Source organism: Melopsittacus undulatus, chromosome 23 (assembly GCF_012275295.1).
Source record: "Melopsittacus undulatus isolate bMelUnd1 chromosome 23, bMelUnd1.mat.Z, whole genome shotgun sequence".
Classification (NCBI taxonomy): domain Eukaryota; kingdom Metazoa; phylum Chordata; class Aves; order Psittaciformes; family Psittaculidae; genus Melopsittacus; species Melopsittacus undulatus.
Genome location: NC_047549.1, coordinates 344,465 through 365,287, shown reverse-complemented (window position 1 = coordinate 365,287; position 20,823 = coordinate 344,465). Strand labels below are relative to the sequence as shown.

General features: G+C 55.7%; 2 protein-coding genes across 5 annotated transcripts in view; both read left to right on the top strand.

Moving 5' to 3' along the window:
* The window catches only part of WIZ (WIZ zinc finger), a 43,825-nt gene extending 34,813 nt beyond the window's left edge, over nucleotides 1–9,012 (top strand). For 3 of the 4 annotated variants that reach the window (XM_034071935.1, XM_034071934.1, XM_034071937.1), the window contains 5 exons: nucleotides 807–1,334; nucleotides 2,115–2,648; nucleotides 4,896–5,348; nucleotides 6,466–6,658; nucleotides 7,852–9,012. In XM_034071935.1, the coding sequence (XP_033927826.1) occupies nucleotides 807–1,334; nucleotides 2,115–2,648; nucleotides 4,896–5,348; nucleotides 6,466–6,658; nucleotides 7,852–8,011 (1,868 nt within the window). In that variant the 3' untranslated portion in view covers nucleotides 8,012–9,012. The remainder of the gene's footprint in view (nucleotides 1–806; nucleotides 1,335–2,114; nucleotides 2,649–4,895; nucleotides 5,349–6,465; nucleotides 6,659–7,851) is intronic. The other variant, XM_034071936.1, reaches the window with a different exon arrangement.
* A 1,271-nt stretch (nucleotides 9,013–10,283) lies between these two features.
* Nucleotides 10,284–19,402, top strand: AKAP8L (A-kinase anchoring protein 8 like). Its single transcript, XM_034072069.1, has 13 exons — nucleotides 10,284–10,352; nucleotides 11,141–11,173; nucleotides 11,589–11,820; nucleotides 13,166–13,616; nucleotides 14,119–14,227; nucleotides 14,828–14,883; nucleotides 15,264–15,300; nucleotides 16,174–16,282; nucleotides 17,012–17,153; nucleotides 17,326–17,431; nucleotides 17,950–18,080; nucleotides 18,420–18,515; nucleotides 18,615–19,402. The coding sequence occupies exons 1-13, from the start codon at nucleotides 10,340–10,342 to the stop codon at nucleotides 18,987–18,989; spliced, it is 1,890 nt and encodes a 629-aa protein (XP_033927960.1). The 5' UTR covers nucleotides 10,284–10,339; the 3' UTR covers nucleotides 18,990–19,402.
* The last annotated feature ends 1,421 nt before the right edge of the window (nucleotides 19,403–20,823 follow it).

The following is a 20,823-nucleotide window of genomic DNA, read 5'->3' as shown; positions in this document are numbered from 1 at the left end:
CTGATCCCTCCTCTATCAGTCCCTCCTCTCCATAGTTCCCTCATTCCCATAGGTCTCTTCCCATTATCACTTCAGCAGCTCCCAGAATCCCACCTCAGGTTAGGAATTGCAGCCCCAAAGAGCTCTTCCCACTGTTGGGAATGGATACACATAACCTGTCTGTGCCCATCTCCCTCCACATGCAGTTATCCTGCTGGAGCCTCCCATTCCATGCAGACTGGAGCTGCTGGTGTGGCTCTGCCCCAGTTCCAGGCAGGAATCTGCCTTACTCCACATCCGACCACAGTGATGATGGTTGTGTGTATCCTTTGGGATATGGTAGTGGCATTGAGGGCCTCAGCTCCATGGGCTGGGAGCACTTCCAGCCCATTCAAGGAACTGGTCCTCAGCTCCATCTAAACCTGCCCTGGAGCAGCTTGAGGCCAGTTCCTCTTGTCCCATCCGTTAGGAGCAGAGCCCAGCCCCATCCTGGCTCCATCCTCCTGGATGGACAGCAGCACAGTGGGACAATCCCTGCCCTATCCCTGTCCTGGTGCTGCTCCAGGCTGGAATGCTGCTGGAATTCTTGCCTCCAATTCAAGTTCAGCTCCATCAACCCACACCCCCAGCACCTTTCCCATGAGCAGATTCCAAGCCTGGACCCTGCATGGGACTGATGCTGACCCTCATCCCCCTGGATCCATATCCCTCTGGACCCCCTCCATCCCCTCCCCACCTCAGTGTCATCCGGATGCCCTGGGATACCCTGTCAACCCTCATCCCATGCGTCCATGGGTCCCATTAACCCCTGTGCTCCTGTGTGGCAGCCTCGGGAGCGGAGCCGGTGCGGGACATCCGCTGTGAGTTCTGTGGGGAGTACTTTGAGAACCGCAAGGGGCTGTCCAGCCACGCGCGCTCCCACCTGCGCCAGATGGGGGTGACCGAGTGGTACGTCAACGGCTCCCCCATCGACACCCTACGGGAGATCCTCAAGAGGAGAAGCCAGCCCCGGAGCAGCTCCAACCCCGTCCCCGGCCACAAAGCCATGGCCAAGAGCCTGCTGAGCACCATGGGATCCTTGGAAGCGCGTGGGCCCGGAGACTTCCACCTGCAGACCCTGCCCAAGAAGGTCCAAGCCGGCAGCCCCATGGGGCAATCACCTACCTCGTCCCCACCTCCCACCGCCCGCAAGATGTTTCCAGGCCTTTCTCCTCCCTCCTTGCAGAAGAAGCTCAAACAGGATCAGCTGAGGCTGGAAATCAAGCGGGAGATGATGTCGGGAGGACTCCATGGGGAAGCTCATCCGTCCGACCCAGCCTGGCCCCCGCGGGAGGACATGTCTCCTTTGAACCTCTGTAAGTCCATGGTGACCTTCCCTGTTCCATCCATGGGGCTGAGTGGGATCAAGGGCCATAAGTGTTCCCTTGTTCCATCTGTGGGGCCGAGTGGGATCAAACTCCATAGCTGTTCCCTTGTTCCATCCTTGGGGCTGGTTGGGAACAAGATCCATAGTTATCCCCTTGTTCCATCCTTGGGGCTGAGTGGGATCAAGGGCCATAAGTGTTCCCTTGTTCCATCTGTGGAGTTGAGTGGGATCAAGGTCCATAGTTATCCCCTTGTTCCATCCTTGGGGCTGGTTGGGATCAAGGTCCATAGTTATCTCCTTGTTCTGTCTTTGGAGCTGGGTGGGATCAGAGTCCATGGTTATCCCCTTGTTCCATCCTTGGGGTTGAGTGGGATCAGGATCCAGTTATCCCCTTGTTCCATCTGTGGGGCTGAGTGGGATCAAGATCCATAGTTATCCCCTTGTCCTTGGGGCTGATTGGGATCGAGGTCCATAGTTATCCCCTTGTCCTTGGGGCTGATTGGGATCGAGATCCATAGTTATCCCCTTGTTCCATCCTTGTGGCTGATTGGGATTGAGGTCCATAGCTGTCCCCTTGTTCCATCCTTGGGACCAAATGGGATCATGCTCCCTCACGTCACCCCATGATCTCCCTCCCTTTGGGAGCACTGCTGTCTCTATGGCCTCTGGTCCCCCCCATCACCTCCCATGTGTCGCTGTGCTGGGGCCGGGCCGGACGTGTCCGGGTTCCATGTCCCTCTCCCCCCATTGATCCCCGTGTCCCCCACAGCCTCCCGAGCGGAGCCGGTGCGGGACATCCGCTGTGAGTTCTGTGGGGAGTACTTTGAGAACCGCAAGGGGCTGTCCAGCCACGCGCGCTCCCACCTGCGCCAGATGGGGGTGACCGAGTGGTCAGTCAACGGCTCCCCCATCGACACCCTACGGGAGATCCTCAAGAAGAAGACCAAGCCCTGTGTGGTCAAGAAGGAGCCTCATCCCTCCAGCATTGAGCCTCCCAAGGGCCTCACAGAGGAAGGGCTGGAGCCCAAATCCCCCGGGAAGATCCTGCAGGGAATGACGCTGGCTCCGTTAGGTGGGAGGTCAGGGAAGCCAGGTCCTGGCAGCTCCGGCCTGAGCCGGGACCTGGCGCTCGCCCCTATGGGCACCAAGGGCCAAGGGGGGTTCCTGACGCCGCTGGCAGCCAAGCGCCCGCTGCAGGATGAGCGGCTGGGGCCTCATCCTGCTGATGTCAAGCACAAGGGATTCATCCAGACTGAGCTGCCCTTCAAGGCCAAGGCCGTGCATGAGAAACCTGCACACACGTGTGAGTGTGGGATGGGGGGGATGGAGTCGGGATGGGGAATAGGGGCAGGGAGGGTTGGTTTGGGGTGGATGCGTCCCCTGCTCCAGGCTTGCCTCCTTCATGGCAACACCAGGCCCATAGGAAAGGCTGGGAATAGGGGCAGGGAATAGGGTGGATGCTTCCCCTGCTCCATGCTTGCCTCCTTCATGGCAACACCAGGCCCATAGGAAAGGCTGGGAATAGGGGCAGGGAGGGTTGGGTTGGGGTGGATGCGTCCCCTGATCCAGGCTTGCCTCCATGGGGGCACCAGACCCATAGGAAAGGCTGGGAATAGGGGCAGAGAGGGTTGGTTTGGGGTGGATGCATCCCCTGCTCCAGGCTTGCCTCCATAGGAGCACCAGGCCCATAGGAAAGGCTGGGAATAGGGGCAGACAGGGTTGGTTTGGGGTGGCTGCTTCTCCTGCTCCAAGCTTGCCTCCATAGGGGCACCAGGCCCATAGGAAAGGCTGGGAAAGGGGAATTCCAGACCCACAGAGGGGCAGAGCAGGTTCCATCCTGCATCCCAGATGTGCCCCATTCAACCCCCTGTGTCCTGGGCTGCATCCCCATAGTGTGAGCAACAGGTCCAGGGATGGGATCCTGCTCCTCTGTGATGCTGCATCCAGCTCTGGTGTCCTCATGGCCATGGAGCAGGGCCAGAGGAGGATGAGGAGGGGCAGGAGCAGCTCCCATATGGAATAACATTGGGGATGGAAAAGCATGGAGACCTCAGAGCTGCTTCCAGTGATGAAGTGAGCTCCAAGGATCCTTCATCAGGGATGGGACAAGGGCTGATGGGTTCAAACTGAAACAGGGAAGTTCAGCTTGGAGATAAGGAAGTGAGGATGTGATAGCTGGAGACGGTTGGGATGCTCCAGCAGATGGGATTGGCTTGGAGCTGCTACCAACCACCTTCCCCATCCATCCCATTCCATGTGTCCCTGTCTCCCATCCCATTCCACGTGTCCCTGTCTCCCATCCCATTCCACGTGTCCCTGTCTCCCATCCCATTCCACGTGTCCCTGTCTCCCATCCCATTCCATGTGTCCCTGTCTCCCATCCCATGTGTCCCTGTCTCCCATTCCATGTGTCCCTGTCTCCCATCCCATTCCACATGTCCCATCCCATTCCCTGTGTCCCTGTCTCCCATCCCACTCCATGTGTCCCTGTCTCCCATTCCACGTGTCCCTGTCTCCCATCCCATTCCATGTGTCCCTATCTCCCATCCCATTCCATGTGTCCCTGTCTCCCATTCCATGTGTCCCTGTCTCCCATCCCATTCCCTGTGTCCCTATCTCCCATCCCATTCCCTGTGTCCCTATCTCCCATCCCATTCCATGTGTCCCTGTCTCCCATCCCATTCCACGTGTCCCTGTCTCCCATCCCATTCCACATGTCCCTATCTCCCATCCCATTCCATGTGTCCCTGTCTCCCATCCCATTCCACGTGTCCCTGTCTCCCATCCCATTCCACGTGTCCCTGTCTCCCATCCCATTCTATGTGTCCCTGTCTCCCATCCCATTCCCTGTGTCCCTGTCTCCCATCCCATTCCACGTGTCCCTGTCTCCCATCCCATTCCATGTGTCCCTGTGTCCCATTCCCTGTGTCCCTGTCTCCCATCCCATTCCCTGTGTCCCTGTCTCCCATCCCATTCCATGTGTCCCTGTCTCCCATCCCATTCCGTGTGTCCCTGTCTCCCATTCCATGTGTCCCTGTCTCCCATCCCATTCCGTGTGTCCCTGTCTCCCATTCCATGTGTCCCTGTCTCCCATTCCATTCCATGTGTCCCTGTCTCCCATCCCATTCCCTGTGTCCCTGTCTCCCATCCCACTCCATGTGTCCCTATCTCCCATTCCCTGTGTCCCTGTCTCCCATCCCATTCCCTGTGTCCCTATATCCCATCCCATGTGTCCCTGTCTCCCATCCCACTCCATGTGTCCCTATCTCCCATTCCCTGTGTCCCTGTCTCCCATCCCATTCCATGTGTCCCTGTCTCCCATCCCACTCCATGTGTCCCTATCTCCCATTCCCTGTGTCCCTGTCTCCCATCCCATTCCATGTGTCCCTGTCTCCCATCCCACTCCATGTCTCCCTGTCTCCCATCCCATTCCACGTGTCCCTGTCTCCCATCCCATCCCATGTGTCCCTGTCTCCCATCCCATCCCATGTGTCCCTGTCTCCCATCCCTTCCCATGTCTCCCTGTCTCCCATTCCATGTGTCCCCACAGCCGGAGAAGCCTGTTGTGAGCTCTGTGGCCTGTACTTTGAGAACCGCAAGGCTCTGGCCAGCCACGCTCGCGCTCACCTGCGGCAGTTCGGCGTCACCGAATGGTGTGTCAATGGCTCCCCCATCGAGACCCTGAGCGAGTGGATCCGGCACCGGCCCCAGAAAGCCGGCGCCTACCGGAGCTACATCCAAGGGGGTCGGCCCTTCACCAAGAAGTTCCGGTCTCACGGCCGGGATCACCATCATCACCATCACCATAATGGTGGTGCACGCCGGGTGCCGCTCGGCATGCAGGCCGGGGCTATGGCCTTCCTGAGCAAGGGGCTGGCAGGGGAGCTGGCGCATGGTGAGGCAGGGAAGATGCTGGATGGAGGCGGCGCCGGAGACAGGCCCATGGTGACGTCCCCATTGTCCTTGGTGAAGCTGGAGGAGCATCAGCGCTCCAACATCAGCAGTGAGTGCAGAGTAGCTGCTCCTGATGCCCCTTCCTAGCAGTGCTGAGGCTCTTCCTCCTCTTCCTCCTCTTCCTCTTCCTTCTCTTCCTCCTCTTCCTCCTCCTCTTCCTCCTCCTCTTCCTCCTCCTCCTCCTCTTCCTCCTCCTCTTCCTCCTCCTCTTCCTCCTCCTCTTCCTCCTCCTCTTCCTCCTCCTCTTCCTCTTCCTTCTCTTCCTCCTCTTCCTCCTCCTTCTCTTCCTCCTCTTTTTCTGCTCCTCCTCCTTTTCTTCCTCTTCCTTCTCCTCCTCCTCCTTTTTCCTTCCTCCTCCTCTTCCTTCTCCTCTTTTCCTCTTCTGCCTCCTCTTTCTATTCCTTCTTCTCTTACTCTTTTCCTACTCTTTCTCTCCCTATTCCTCTTCTCTTCCTCTTGCTCTTCACCTTCCTCTTTCTCATCTTCCTTTCCTCCTCCTCTTCCTCCTCCTGCTTCTTTTTCTCCTCCTCTTGTTCCTTTTCCTCCTCCTCCTCTTTTCCTGCTCTTCCTCTTTGTCTTCCTATTCCTCCTCTTCCTCTTCCCTTCCTCTTTCTCTTTTCCTTCCTTCTCTTCCTTCTCCGGTTCTTCCTCCTCCTCTTCCTCCTGCTTCTCTTCCTCCTCCTCTTGTTCCTTTTCCTCCTCCTTTCTTCCTCCTTTTTCTTCTCCTCCTCTTCTCCTCTTCCTCTTTCTCTTCCTATTCCTCCTCTTTCTCTTCCCCTTCCTCTTCCTCTTCCCCTTCCTCCTCTTCCTTCTCCTGTTCCTCCATTTCCTCTTCCTCCTCCTCTTCCTCTTCCTCCTCCTCTTCCTCCTGCTTCTCTTCCTTCTCCTCTTGTTCCTTTCCCTCCTCCTTTCTTCTTCCTTTTCCTCCTCCTCCTCCTTTCCTCTTTCTCTTCCTATTCCTCCTCCTTTTCCCCTCCCTCCTCTTCCTTCTCCTGTTCCTCCATTTCCTCTCCCTCCTCCTCTTGTCCCCATTCCCCCCCTCCCCATTTCCCTATGCTGAGCAGTGGCTTCTCCCACCATCCACCACTAACCCGAGTGTCCCTACCCCAGTTACCATACTGGTTCCCATACCCCCAATCCCACTGCATCCCCTTTCCCTATGGCAGAGTTCGAGCGGAGGCAGGCGCGGCCCTTGGACGCTCCCATCCACCGGCCAGAGGATGGAGCTGAGTTCCAACAGAAGCTGGAGGAGACTCGACAGCCTCCACCTCGGGTCCGGCCGGTGCCATCCCTGGTCCCTCGGCCCCCCCAGACCTCCCTGGTCAAGTTCGTGGGGAACATCTACACCCTCAAATGCCGGTAGGTGCATCCCACATCCCTGTCCATAGGGATAACCTCTTCTCCTGGTCGTTCCCTGCATTGGGCAGCATGGAGCTCCCTTGTTATGGAGCTCCCTTGTTATGGAGCCCCCTTTGTTATGGAGCCCCCTTTGTTATGGAGCCCCCTTTGTTATGGAGCTCCCTTTGTTATGGAGCTCCCTTGTTATGGAGCTCCCTTTGTTATGGAGCTCCCTTGTTATGGAGCCCCCTTTGTTATGGAGCCCCCTTTGTTATGGAGCTCCCTTGTTATGGAGCCCCCTTTGTTATGGAGCTCCCTTGTTATGGAGCCCCCTTTGTTATGGAGCTCCCTTGTTATGGAGCCCCCTTTGTTATGGAGCTCCCTTGTTATGGAGCCCCCTTTGTTATGGAGCTCCCTTGTTATGGAGCTCCCTTTGTTATGGAGCTCCCTTTGTTATGGAGCTCCCTTTGTTATGGAGCCCCCTTTGTTATGGAGCCCCCTTTGTTATGGAGCTCCCTTTGTTATGGAGCTCCCTTTGTTATGGAGCTCCCTTTGTTATGGAGCTCCCTTGTTATGGAGCCCCCTTTGTTATGGAGCCCCCTTTGTTATGGAGCTCCCTTTGTTATGGAGCTCCCTTGTTATGGAGCTCCCTTGTTATGGAGCCCCCTTTGTTATGGAGCTCCCTTTGTTATGGAGCTCCCTTGTTATGGAGCTCCCTTTGTTATGGAGCCCCCTTTGTTATGGAGCTCCCTTGTTATGGAGCCCCCTTTGTTATGGAGCCCCCTTTGTTATGGAGCTCCCTTGTTATGGAGCTCCCTTTGTTATGGAGCTCCCTTTGTTATGGAGCTCCCTTGTTATGGAGCCCCCTTTGTTATGGAGCTCCCTTTGTTATGGAGCTCCCTTGTTATGGAGCCCCCTTTGTTATGGAGCTCCCTTTGTTATGGAGCTCCCTTGTTATGGAGCTCCCTTTGTTATGGAGCCCCCTTTGTTATGGAGCCCCCTTTGTTATGGAGCCCCCTTTGTTATGGAGCTCCCTTTGTTATGGAGCTCCCTTTGTTATGGAGCCCCCTTTGTTATGGAGCTCCCTTTGTTATGGAGCTCCCTTTGTTATGGAGCTCCCTTTGTTATGGAGCCCCCTTTGTTATGGAGCTCCCTTGTTATGGAGCTCCCTTCCCATCCGGAGCCATTCCCAAGCGGATGCTGTGTTCCCCCAGGTTCTGTGAGGTGGAATTCCAAGGTCCCCTGTCCATCCAGGAGGAATGGGTTCGGCATCTCCAGCGGCACATCCTGGAAATGAATTTCTCCAAAGTGGATCCTATCCGGGGAGAAGCTCCCCCCCAACCGGAGCCTCCTGCTATGGCTGAGGCTCAGTAACCGGAGCCCAGATCCCGGCTCCCATTGGGAAGCAGCATCGGGAAGCGACCGGAACATCCTCACCCTTCTTCCCGCATCCACAATTCCCTGTTCTGGCAAATGGTTGGGAAAAGGAGGGGGGAGGGGGCGATCGCTGCCTCTGCCCCCTCCGGAGCTCCCCCATATCCAATGGGATGAGTGGGGGACACGGGACCCACACGATCCCAGCCACAAGCACTACATGGATCCAGACAACCCACAGTGATCCCACAGGAGGAAACCGGGATCCGGATCGGGAGCGACTCAGTACGGGGGGGGATGGGGGGGATGGGGCTGTTCCCCCTTCCCCATTCCCAAATCCATTGGTTTTGTTGGTTTTAACCCAAAGAACAAACGGTGTCGCCTCCAGCGGGATGGAGCCGGAGCCGGGGGGGGGATGGGTTGGGAATGGGGTGGGAATGTCGGGAACAGCCACGTTCCCGGAAAACGCTGTGGATTTTGTATATGACCCTTTAGAGTTAATGTATATTCGATTATTTTTGGGATTCCTGGTTTTTTCCATAGGCAAAAAGAGGAGTTTTAGGCTGAGGTAGATGTTGGAATTCCGCCATTCCGGGGTCGCATGTTCCCAAAAATCCCCTTTTCCCACCCAAAACGTCACCGCTTCCCTCCGGCTTCATCCCAACGCAGCCGCCGATCCCGAGGGATTCACCCCCCCCCCCAGGGTGACATTCCCGGTGTTCCCATCGGGAATGGGCCTCGGCGGCCCCGGATCAGCCCCACTTCCACTGTTGTTTTCTTACTCCTTTGGTTTTCCCTGGTCTAGCTCCATAGAATTCCCGACTTTTTTAAGCTCTAGGTTTGTGTAGGACTAAGGAACCTTCGTTTTTATTTGGAATTCCCAAAAACTTCCGGATTTCAGGAGGAATTTTAACGATTTTTTTTTTTTTTAATTTCATTTCCGAGGTTATTTTTTTTTTGGGATATTTTCTGGTGATTCCTGTACCCGGGAATGTGGATGATGGATTAAACACTTCTGGAAATGAAGCCGTGGGAAGAGCCTGGAATGCTGGGATGGGGGATGGGATGGGGGTGGGGTAATGGGGGAAAGGGGTTGGGATGGGGGCTTGATCCATGGGAATGGGGACATGGAATCGGGATGCGGCTGTGACCCCTGGGAATGGGGTCATGGGGTCAGGATGTGAGCTTGACCCCTGGGAATGGGGTCACGGGGTCAGGATGGGAACCTGACCTCAGGAATTGGGGTCATGGGGTCACATGAGGACACACATTGTGGATATTGGGACCTGGATGGGGCTGTGACCCCTGGGAATGGGGTCATAGGGTCAGGATGGGAGCTTGACCTCAGGAACTGGGGTCACGGGGTCACATGAGGACACACCTTGTGACCTGGATGGGGCTGTGACCCCTGGGAATGGGGTCACGGAGTCACAATGTGAGCTTGACCCCTGGGAATGGGGTCATAGGGTCAGGATGGGAACCTGACCTCAGGAATTGGGGTCACGGGGTCACATGAGGACACACCTTGGGACCTGGATGGGTCTTTGACCCCTGGGAATAGGGTCATAGGGTCAGGATGGGAACCTGACCTCGGGAATTGGGGTCATGGGGTCACATGAGGACACACCTTGTGACCTGGATGGGGCTGTGACCCCTGGGAATGGGGTCATAGGGTCAGGATGGGAACCTGACCTCGGGAATTGGGGTCATGGGGTCACATGAGGACACACCTTGGGACCAGGTCACGGGGTCACAATGTGAGCTTGACCCCTGGGAATGGGGTCATAGGTCAGGATGGGAGCTTGACCTCGAGAATTGGGGTCACGGGGTCACATGAGGACACACCTTGGGACCTGGATGGGTCTTTGACCCCTGGGAACAGGGTCATGGGGTCACGATGTGAGCTTGACCCCTGGGAATGGGGTCACGAGGTCACCCTGAGGCCACGCCCCGGGCAGCCACGTGGGGGCGCCAACGCGCCCCCTCCCAGCACGCGGGAGGGGCGGAGCCTCCGCGGAGGGAGCCAATAGGAGCAGCCGCTGGGGCGGGGGGGGCGGGGTTAACGAGCTGCTGCGCGATTGGCTGACGCGGGGGTGTGGGGGGTTACCTACCTCAAAACTGACCAATGAGAGAGGCAGACCTGCCGCGGCCACGCCCCCTCTCCGCTCCTACCAATCACCTCTCGGTTCCCATTGAGAGCGGAGCAACCAACCAATGTGATAGGACGCCGGCAGCTCCGCCCCTTCCACCCTGACCAATGAGAGCGGAGTGGGCGGGGCCGGCGCGGCGCCGTTACGGCCGCTCGCAGGGGGAGGCGGCGCCGCCATCATGAGCTACTGTGGTGAGGGCGGCGCAAGATGGCGGCGGCCGCGGGGGTCGGGGTGGGGGGGGGGTGCCGGTACCGGAGGGGGGGAGGGGGGGGGGGATCCGGTTCCAACCGGTTCCAACCGGTTCCTGTTCCCGTTCCAACCGGTTCCTGTTCCGGTTCCAACCGGTTCCTGTTGCGGTCCCAACTGGTTCATGTCCGGTTCCAACCGGTTCCTGTTCGGTCCCAACCGGTCCCGGTCCCAACCGGTTCCTGTTCCGGTTCCAACCGGTTCTTGTCCGGTCCCAACCGGTTCCTGTCCGGTCCCAACCGGTTCCGGTTCTGGTCCCAACCGGTTCCTGTCCGGTTCCAACCGGTTCCTGTCACTGTCCCAACCGGTTCCTGTCCGGTCCCAACCGGTTCCTGTCCCGGTCCCGTTGTGTCCGGTTGGGACAGGGAATGGGGGGGAATGAAGGGATCGGAGCCGGTTTGTGAGGTAAAATCCCCATGGATAACGTTGGAATTCGCCCGTTTCCCTTGGATATCCCATTCCTGCCTCATCCCATCCCTGTATCCCTGCAGAGGGATCGTGTCAGGGTTGGGAATGGGATAAACTCCCCCCTTGTGTCCATATGGGATCAGGGGTTGTTCCTAATGGATTCCAGTGTGGATTCATCCCCTTGGAGACCCGTTTGGGGTCGTTGCTGGGCTGGGGATGGGGCAGGATCCATGGATTATAGGGAATGTTGTTCCATTTCCAAGCTGGGAAGTGGGAATCTCATCTATGGTAATGCTGCACTCATTGAATGGGTTTTCCATTCCAGGTTATGGAGACTGGAATTCCGGGACAAACAGAGGCAAGTAACAGTGCAGTTGTACAGGAAAGCTGTTTTAAGCTGTTTTAAGCAGAAAAATGGGGATTTTGGGGTCGTTTCACCCCAAAACTTGTCTTTTTTAGCACGAGGAAAAGCTTTTCCATCCCTTTCTGCCCTAAAACATGTGGAAAACGTGTTCCAGAGCCTCATCCCATTGGATACGGGAGCAGCTCTTGGTTACCCTGTGTTAACCAGAATGGGGTTTATGGATGCTCTGCTGTGGGCAATGGGTTCATTCCCATGGGAAGTATGGAATGTGGCTGTGGTTTATGGGATTCCATGAGGGAATCCATGTCCTCAATGGGATCCAGTTCCCAGTTGGAATTGGAGCTGCTGTGATTTGGCCTCTGTATCCCAATGGAAGCTGGAATTGAAGCCACGATCCCTGTTTTCCCAGGTTATGAAGGCTACAGTTACAGCTATGGATACAACCAGGATAACTCTGGGAATTACGGCTATGGAATGACCACCTCCAACTCCTGGGAAGTGCCAACCTCGGATGTGGATGGGAATCCGGATGGTTCCAGTGGTGCTGAGGGTGCCATGGGGAAGGTGAACCAGCGCCTGGATATGGTGTCCCACATGGATACGGATGTGATGCAGGGAGCGCCCTATGGATCTGGGGACAGGTGAGTGCTGTTCCCTATGGAAAAGTGGGAATGGGGACACCAGTGGTGTCCCACATGGATACGGATGTGATGCAGGGAGTGCCCTATGGATCTGGGGACAGGTGAGTGCTGTTCCCTATGGAAAAGTGGGAATGGGGACACCAATGGTGTCCCACATGGATACGGATGCGATGCAGGGAGTGCCCTATGGATCTGGGGACAGGTGAGTGCTGCTCCCTATGGAAAAGTGGGAATGGGGACACCAATGGTGTCCCACATGGATACGGATGTGATGCAGGGAGGGCCCTATGGATGTGGGGACAGGTGAGTGCTGCTCCCTCTGGAAAAGGGGGAATGGGGACACCAATGGTGTCCCACATGGATACGGATGCGATGCAGGGAGCACCCTATGGATCTGGGGACAGGTGAGTGCAGGGCAGGAGCTGCTGCTCCCATTGTTCCCTATGGAAAAGTGGGAATGGGGACACCAATGGTGTCCCACATGGATACGGATGTGATGCAGGGAGCGCCCTATGGATCTGGGGACAGGTGAGTGCAGGGCAGGAACTGCTGCTCCCATTGTTCCCTATGGAAAAGTGGGAATGGGGACACCAATGGTGTCCCACATGGATACAGATGCGATGCAGGGAGTGCCCTATGGATCTGGGGACAGGTGAGTGCTGTTCCCTATGGAAAAGTGGGAATAGGGACACCAATGGTGTCCATTAGGGCCGGGGTTGTTCAATGTCCTCATCAGTGAGGGCATTGAGAGCATCCCAATGACACCAGGTTGGGTGGGAATGGGAAGGGCTCTATAGGGATCTGGATCCATGGGATGAGGTCCAGCCCTAAACCAGCCCCATGCAGCTTTTCCTTATGGAAAAGGAGCTGTGGGTGCGGATTGATGGAGCTGGATTGGGACTGGGATCACCAGTGCAGGGGTTATCCCTTTGTGCTGGGGACCTGATTGCTCCATACAAGAGGATGGATCCAGGATGGGGCTGGGATGCTCCCAAGGGATGGGATAAGAGGAAGAGGCCTCAAGGGAGGTTTACATGGAGCTTGGGAACAATTCCTTCCCAAAGGATGCTCAGGCATCGGAACAGGCTGGAAGTGATCCCAGCCCATGGAGCTGAGCCCTCAATGCCATGGGTTAGGGGTTTGATGACTTTTTGGTGGGGGTGGTTGGATTTTGATGATTTTTGATGGCTTTTTTGTGAGTTTTGGTGTGTTTTCATGGGTTTTCTTGGCTTTTTGATGGTTTTTGTTGTGTTTTAATGGGATTTCTTGGCTTCTGATGCCTCCTTGGTGACCTCTGCTGGGTCCTGCCTCACCCCAGCCCCATCCCTCCCACTGCCTCTCACAGGTTCAACTCCTACAACTCCTATGACTCCAGGCCCCCCATGGCTGAACGTGACATCTTCCATCCTGGCTACGACTACATTGAGGCTGAGCCCGACACCAATGGCACCTATGAGGGTCCCTATGATGCCTTCTATGGGAATCATCGGGATCAGTTCCAGGGCAGAGCTCGGGAGGACTTCGGACAACGGGGCCAGAGCTGGGGCCGGGACAACCTCAGACCCTTGGGATCCACATATCCCGGGCGGATGAGCGGACAATGGAATGAGGCTCCGCAGGCAATGGGATCCTGTGCTCCCCATGGCTCCTCCAGGCTTCCTTCCCTCTGGTCCCACAACGTTATCCCAGAACCCGGCATGTTCCAAGGGATGCGGAGCTTCCATGGGAGCTATGGAGCAGGGATGATGAAGCAGCACATGAGGAGGAGCTGGAAAATGTGGGATTTGGATTATAAAGTAAGTGTTTGTGTCACCTCCTCCTGGACATCATTCCCAACAGCTCCATGTGTCCTCCAGCACCATGGGAAGTGCTAATTCCATCTGGTTTGGCTGCATGGGGTGGTATCTCCTAAGCGGAACAAGGAGGATGCACTCGGTTGATTCAGTGTGGGATGCTTGGATCCCCACATCCTGGTTTCCTGAAGACAGGAATAATGCTGCAGCCCTTCCTGCCTCCTGCTCCTGCATTATGGGATGGGGGAGGTGGGTTTGGGCTCCAAGGATGTGGAGAGGGCCCTTTATTAGGGATAGGACAAGGAGTGATGGATTCAAACTGGAACAGGGAAGTTCAGCTCGGAGATAAGGAAGCTCTTCCCTATGAGGGTGCTGGGACACTGGGATGGGTTGGATGGAGAAGGTTGGGATGAGCCAACCCCGTTCAAGCTCAGGTTGGACACAGGGCTTGGAGCATCCTGCTCTAGTGGATGGGATCCCTCTTCTCCTTCCTCTTCTCCCCCAGCCCCAGAGGAAGAAGCTCCGGAAGGATCCCAGCATGAGGAAGCAGAAGCTCCTGAACAGCTCCGATGATCCCAAGACAGACGGCTCCGAGAATTCCGACTCGGACAACGGTAGGAGCCAGGCAGCTTCCTGAGCCTGGGATTTGCCATGGATCTCATGTGCTCTTGGTGTCCATCTGGGGAAGGGAAGGATCAGGGGGGACCCTATTGCTCCCTCCAGGAGGATGGAGCCAGGATGGGGCTGGGATGATCCCAAGGGATGGGACAAGAGGGAATGTTTGGATGGAGCTTGGGAATGATTCCTTCCCCAGAGGGTGCTCGGGCATTGGAACAGGCTGGAAGTGATCCCAGCCCATGGAGCTGAGGCCTCAGTGCCATGACTGGAACTGGGAGCACCAGTGCAGGGATTATCCCTTTGTGCTGGGGACCTGATTGCTCCCTACAAGGGGATTGGGCTGGGATGCTCCCAAGGGATGGGATAAGAGGAAGAGGCCTCAAGGGAGGTTTACATGGAGCTTGGGAACAATTCCTTTCCAAAGGATGCTCAGGCATCGGAACAGGCTGGAAGTGATCCCAGCCCATGGAGCTGAGCCCTCAATGCCATGGGTTAGGGGTGGCCTTGGCACTGCTGGGGTAAGGGTTGGAGTGGATGAGCTTCAAGGGGCTTGATTGATCCCATGCTCCTTGTGCTGCCTCTGTTGTTCCTTCCAGAGGAGGGCACAGAAGGAGAATCAGGAGAGAAGGAGGAGAAGGAAGGTTCCAGAGGGGTGAGTTCCTCCTGCATCTGCTTTGGCATCATTGAAAGCTGTAGTTCTGCTGGGGGCAGATCCTGGAAATCCCACGTTATTCCCAAAGCAGGCGGTGAACAAACCCAGTGGGAATGCCAGAGGGTGGGATCAGCTTGTGTCACTGCATGGGGATGGAGTAACCCCTCATCCAGCTCCTTTGGTGTGGTGGGATGAGCTCTGCAGGCTGGGGCTGAGTGATGTCCCTGCAGGAAGGGAGCATGGAGCAGGCGGATCCAATGGAGATGCTGCTCCTCCATGTGGAGCTGGGAATGCCAGGAGGGCTGGAGATGGGAGAGGTGTCCAAGCAGCCTCCAGGCATCCCCTGATCCGGGTTTAACTTCCCAATGTTGCCTTTGTAGGAAGGGGAAGAGGAAGAAGGAAAAGATGTGGATAAAGGTGAGGTGATGCCTGTGCTCCAAAGCCCCTTCCCATAGAGGGCAGTTCAATGGGAGAGAATAGGGAAGAGCTGGTAGACATAGGGACAGGGAACACAGACAAATCCCATCTTTGTGCCTGCTCAGGGATAAGGAATTCCTGGGTAGGACCCTTGCTCCGGGTGGGTTGGTGACCTCCCAGCCTGGGGTGGAGGGATCCAGCTTGGATTTCCCATGTGCCATAGACTTGACTGGGAGCGAGTGGTTTGGGATGGAGCTTTCTGGTTTGGAGGGATGGGATTGGCTGGAGGAGCATTGGGATAACTGAAGGGAGCTCAGGGCAGCACAAATGTGGTCTTGGGATGCTCCAGGTGGAGTCTGTCTGTGTGGTTCTTCCCTCTGCTCCCACCCTCCAGACCTGTCCATGTGGAGCTAATGATAGGATCATGGAATGGGTTGGGTGGAAGGGACCTTAAAGCCTCTCTAGTACCATGGGCAGGGACACCTTGCACCTATCTCTCGTTTGGGATGCTCTGTCATTTGGGATGCCCTATTTATCATTTGGGATGCTCTCTCCTTAGGGATGCCCTATCTCTCCTTAGGGATGCCCAATCTCTCCTTAGAGATGCCCTATCTCTCCTTAGGGATGCCCTATCTCTCCTTAGGGATGCCCTATCTCTCCTTAGGGATGCCCAATCTCTCCTTAGGGATGCTCTATCTCTCCTTAGGGATGCCCTATCTCTCCTTAGGGATGCCCTATCTCTCCTTTGGGATACCCAATCTCTCCTTTGGATCCCTTTGGCTGTGTAGGGCTCACTTGTCCCCTGCCTGAACGCAGCCAGGGCCATCCCCTTTGCCTATGGGGCACTGAGCCCCCTCCTGCTCTCCCCCTCAGGTGCTCTCACCATCCAGGAGGAGATCATCCGGATCAAGCGCCGCTTGCAGGCAGGCAAGAGAACCCCAGAGAGGCAGAAGAAGAAGCACAGGGATCGTATGGTGGAAAGGTGGGAGCTCCCACCTGGAATACCCTTGGATCCCAATGGCACTGGGGGCAGGCAGGATCCATCCTGCTGGTCCCAGTTGTCCCAGTGTTCTGGCTGTTGCTTGGCTTGGGAAGGAGCTTAAAGCCCCAAGCCATGGGTAGGGACACCTTCCATAGGGCAGCTTGCTCCAGCCTGGCCTTGAGCACTGCTCAGGGATGGATGGGGTGTCCAAACCTGCTCCATGGAACCCATCCTGGTATCCCAGCACCCTCATAGGGGAGAGCTTCATGCCAATATCCCATCCAGCTCTCCCAGTTGGAAGCTGTTCCTCTCATCCCATCCCTCCATCCTGGCTCCAAAGCCTCTCTCCATGTTCCTTGCAGCCCCTTTCATCCCTGGAAGCTGCTCAGAGCTCTCCATGCACTTCTCCAGCCCCAATGTTCTCCATGTGGGAGCTGCTCCAGCCCCTGCTCATCCCTATGGCCTTGCTCCAGCAGCTCCATGTCCTCCTGTTGAGGACACCAGAGCCGGATGCAGCATCCCAATGGGATCTGAGCAGAGCACAGGGGCAGGATCCCCCCTTGGACCTGCTGCTCACACTACAGGGATGCAGCCCAGGGCATGCAAAGGGCTGCAGACTTCCATGGGTTTATCTGCCCCCCTTTAAGTAGAGGGAGGGAGTCGATCCAGTGGGAATGTGGTGCCATAGAGTGGGAATGATGAACTTGGGGCTCTTCTCCCTCACAACAGGATCCAGTTTGTTTGCTCACTGTGCAAGTACAGGACCTTCTATGACGATGAGATGAGCAGTCACCTGGAGAGCAAATTCCATAAGGAACACTTCAAGTTTGTTGGAACTAAGCTGCCCCAGCAAACAGCAGAATTCCTCCAGGTGAGCTCTGGATCCTTGGGTTCCTTTGGGAATGGATCCTTAATGGGAAGAATATCACATATTGGCTTGGAGATGCCATAAAGCTCCTGAGCTGCTTCCCTAAGGAACCATAGAGAAGGAGGAGTGAGGTTGTAGCAAAGCTACAGTGATGACAGTGAGATATTCCCTGCAGGAATACGTTGCCAATAAAACAAGGAAAACCGAGGAGCGCCGAAAGGCTATTGAGGACATCAATGCTGTCATTCAGCAGATATACAGGGACCAGGATCTTACACAGGGTGAGTTCCTGCTCTGGGGGTAAGGGTGGATTTGTTGGGGTGGTTGGGGATGGAGAGAGGAGGTTGGAGGGGTAGGAAGAGAGGAGGCTACAGGGGTAGGAAGGGAGGAGGCTGCAGGGGTAGGAAGGGAGGAGGTTGTAGGGGTAGGAAGGGAGGAGGTTAAAGGGGTAGGAAGGGATGAGGTTGTAGGGGTAGGAAGGGAGGAGGATAAAGGGGTAGGAAGGGATGAGGTTGTAGGGGTAGGAAGGGAGGAGGATGAAGGGGTAGGAAGGGAGGAGGCTGAAGGGGTAGGAAGGGAGGAGGTTGAAGGGGTAGGAAGGGAGGAGGTTGAAGGGGTAGGGAGGGAGGAGGATGCAGGGGTAGGAGGATGCAGGGGTAGAGAGGGATAGGGATTGGGATTGGGATTGGGATTGGGATTGGAAGGGAGGATGTGGGATCAGAAGAGTGAGGAAGATGTAAAACCTGGAACACAGCCCAAATCCCTGCATTATTATCCAGTTAAATCCCTTCTTTTGCAGCCGTTGGCATGGAGCATTTCATCAAGAAGGTGGAGGCTGCTCATTGTGCTGCCTGCGACCTCTTCATCCCCATGCAGTACAGCATCATCCAGAAGCACCTGAAGTCACTGGACCACAACTACAACCGCAGGGTGAGTTGGGGCTTCCAGGAGCTTGGATTCGGGTGGGATTAGCTCCTCCCATTCCTGAAATCCAGGAGGATCTCTTCTTCATCCTCATCTTTGCAGAGGCTGGAGTTAATCCTCACGTCCTTGTGGCCTCTGCAACCTCCTAAGGTTCAAGGCCAACTTAGGCAGGGCTTAGAGTGGAAGAGCTTTAAGGGCCCTTCCAACCCAAACCATTCCATGATCCTATGATTTACAGGCTGTTTCCCAGAGGTTTTCCCTGTTTCCCTCCTCCGCTGCTGAGCTGTGCCTAAATTCCTGGCTTCAGGAGCGAAGCTGAGTGGGTTTTATTCCCCTCCCATCCAGGCCATGATGGAGCAATCCAAGAAGTCCTCGCTCGTGGTTGCAAGGAGTATTCTCAACAACAAGCTCATCAGTAAGAAGCTGGAGCGGTACCTTAAGGTAGGTGATGGGATCCGGATGGAAGCAGCACTTCCATGATGCTGGAATTTCCTGCTCTTGAAGGGGGTTTGGAGATGAGGATTTGCCTTCTCTTTCCAGGGAGAGAATCCTTTCATGGATGACCCAGAGGAGAAGGAGGAGCACGAGGAAGGAGATGGAGGAGCCAGTGGGAATGTGGAGGAAGGAGCAGCGGAAAACAGGGATGAGGAGGAGAATCCAGAGGAGGAAAACAAGGAGGCCAAAGGGAACCTGGAAGCAGAAGGGGCTGGGAATGGGGGGGAGCAAGAAGAAACAGGGACAGAGACAATGGAGGCACAAGCAGAGATGGAATCAGCTGCAGGGAATGTGGAGGAGCAGAATTCCCTGCATCCGGATGAATCCCTCCCTGAGGAAGAAGAGCACCAGAGAGTAGGAGATGAGCAGGGAAGTGAGGAAGTGGCTGCAGCACAAGAGGAGGAGGAAGATGGGGATTAAACTGTGGAGAGGGGGGAATGATGTGGGAATGAGCTGGTGTTGGGGGGGGTTAATTCCATAGCACATATTCCATGTTCTCATCCTGCTCCACTCCCTTTAATGTGATTTTGGGGGGAATTGAGGGGTTTTGAAGCCAACCTTGGGGTTTAGGCACTCGGGGGTTGTGTGGCCCCTGGGTTGTAGCTGAGAGCCCTTCCTTTGTGCTTCTCATCCCATTGGATTGAGCAGCAATGGGGATTGGCCCTTTGGAAACCTCGGGAATTCTGCCTCTGACTCCCACCTGGCTGTGATATTCCCAACCCCCCCCCCAGTGTTTTACTGTGCAAGGAAACTGGTGTCAGCAGTTGTGTTGTTCATAATCCACTTGGGTTTTCCAGGTGAATGTGGAGATAAAAGGGACATTCCCGACATTCCCTGTGGCTCTGCCTTTGTTTCTGCTGCCTTGGAGCAGCCTGGGAGAGGCTGGAGGCTTGGGAATGGGTTGGGAATGCCGTGGCCTGGTTCACTGTGTTCCTCTCTCCATTCATAGTAAACCTGTCTGCAGTCATTCATCATCCCCTGGAGCAGGGATCCTGTTTCCTGGAATGGGGCAATTCGTTTCCATGCCATTCCTGCTTCCATCCCTGCAGGATGGGCTGAGGGATAAGGATGTGCTCGCCCTATATCCTGGTTTATGAACTCCATACAGGAGATACTTCCCCTGGGAAAGGTTTCAGCACCAACATGAAGACTGCTCCTGACTCCAAACCTTGGGAATACCGAGGTGGGATCCAGAGAGGGATCATTCCATCTCCTCCACACCACAGTGATCCATGGAAGCACAGAGACCTGATCCTGGCATTGCCCATTGGCCCTTCCCAAGCAGCCACCCCTATTCCTGGACATCTCAGGTTAATCCTGGAATCTTTATTGGGATAATAAAGAGCCCTGGATCCTGCTTGATGTGCATTGGAGCTCAGAGCAGCGCAATTCCCACTTGGAAGGCTGGAAAAGGCAAGAGGAGGATCCAGGGATGCCTCAGAGGCGTTGGTGTTGGCACCTTGTGCTCCGGAGGCGGCGAGGATGCAGTTCCTGCCAACGGGAATCTCACTTCCATCATCTCCTTCCATAACTGCTGCTTCCTCCTCCTCCCTCTGCAGAGCTCCTGGGGGTGGATTCCAGCTTTTCCTGCTCTTCTCCATAGGAATCCTCTGCTCTCCATTGGAATGGAATGGAAACAACGGGGCTGTGTCTGAGGATGGATGTGGGGATGGGTTTCCAGACAGCATTCCATAGAATACCTTGGATTTCAGGGTTAATGGAGCTCATTTATGCTTTCACCTGGCTCCTGGAGGTGGGGAGATCCCTATGGATCATCCATTCCTTCCCAAGCCAAAGCCATTGAGTTCCACCTTCCCCTTCCTGCTTTTCCTTACTTCCCCCTTTTCCTGTCCCTGTTTCTCTCCCATGCCTTGAGAAGATAGATCCAGATGGAGGATCCATCCTTATCCATGGGGATGCTGCGGATTCAGAGCACGGAAAGGAGGAAATCAGCAGGAGCCAAATTCCTTCTATTCCAGCTTCCTGGAATGAATTATCTCCTAGGAAAACCAAGCAGCAAGTGGAGCTCTGCAAGGAACAGGCTGGAGCTGCTCCATTGATCCCTATGGTGACGGTTTCTGGATGCGGCAGCTTTTCCTTAAGGAAAAGCAAGTGGAATTCCTGATCCCTCCACTCCATCCCTCTCCTGCCTGTTGGATCTGTGGGAGAACACACATATTCCAATGCTCCCCATAGAGAAGGGGGATTATTGGCCCTGGAGCCCATTTTACGTGTGTATCCCGGTTGTTCCATC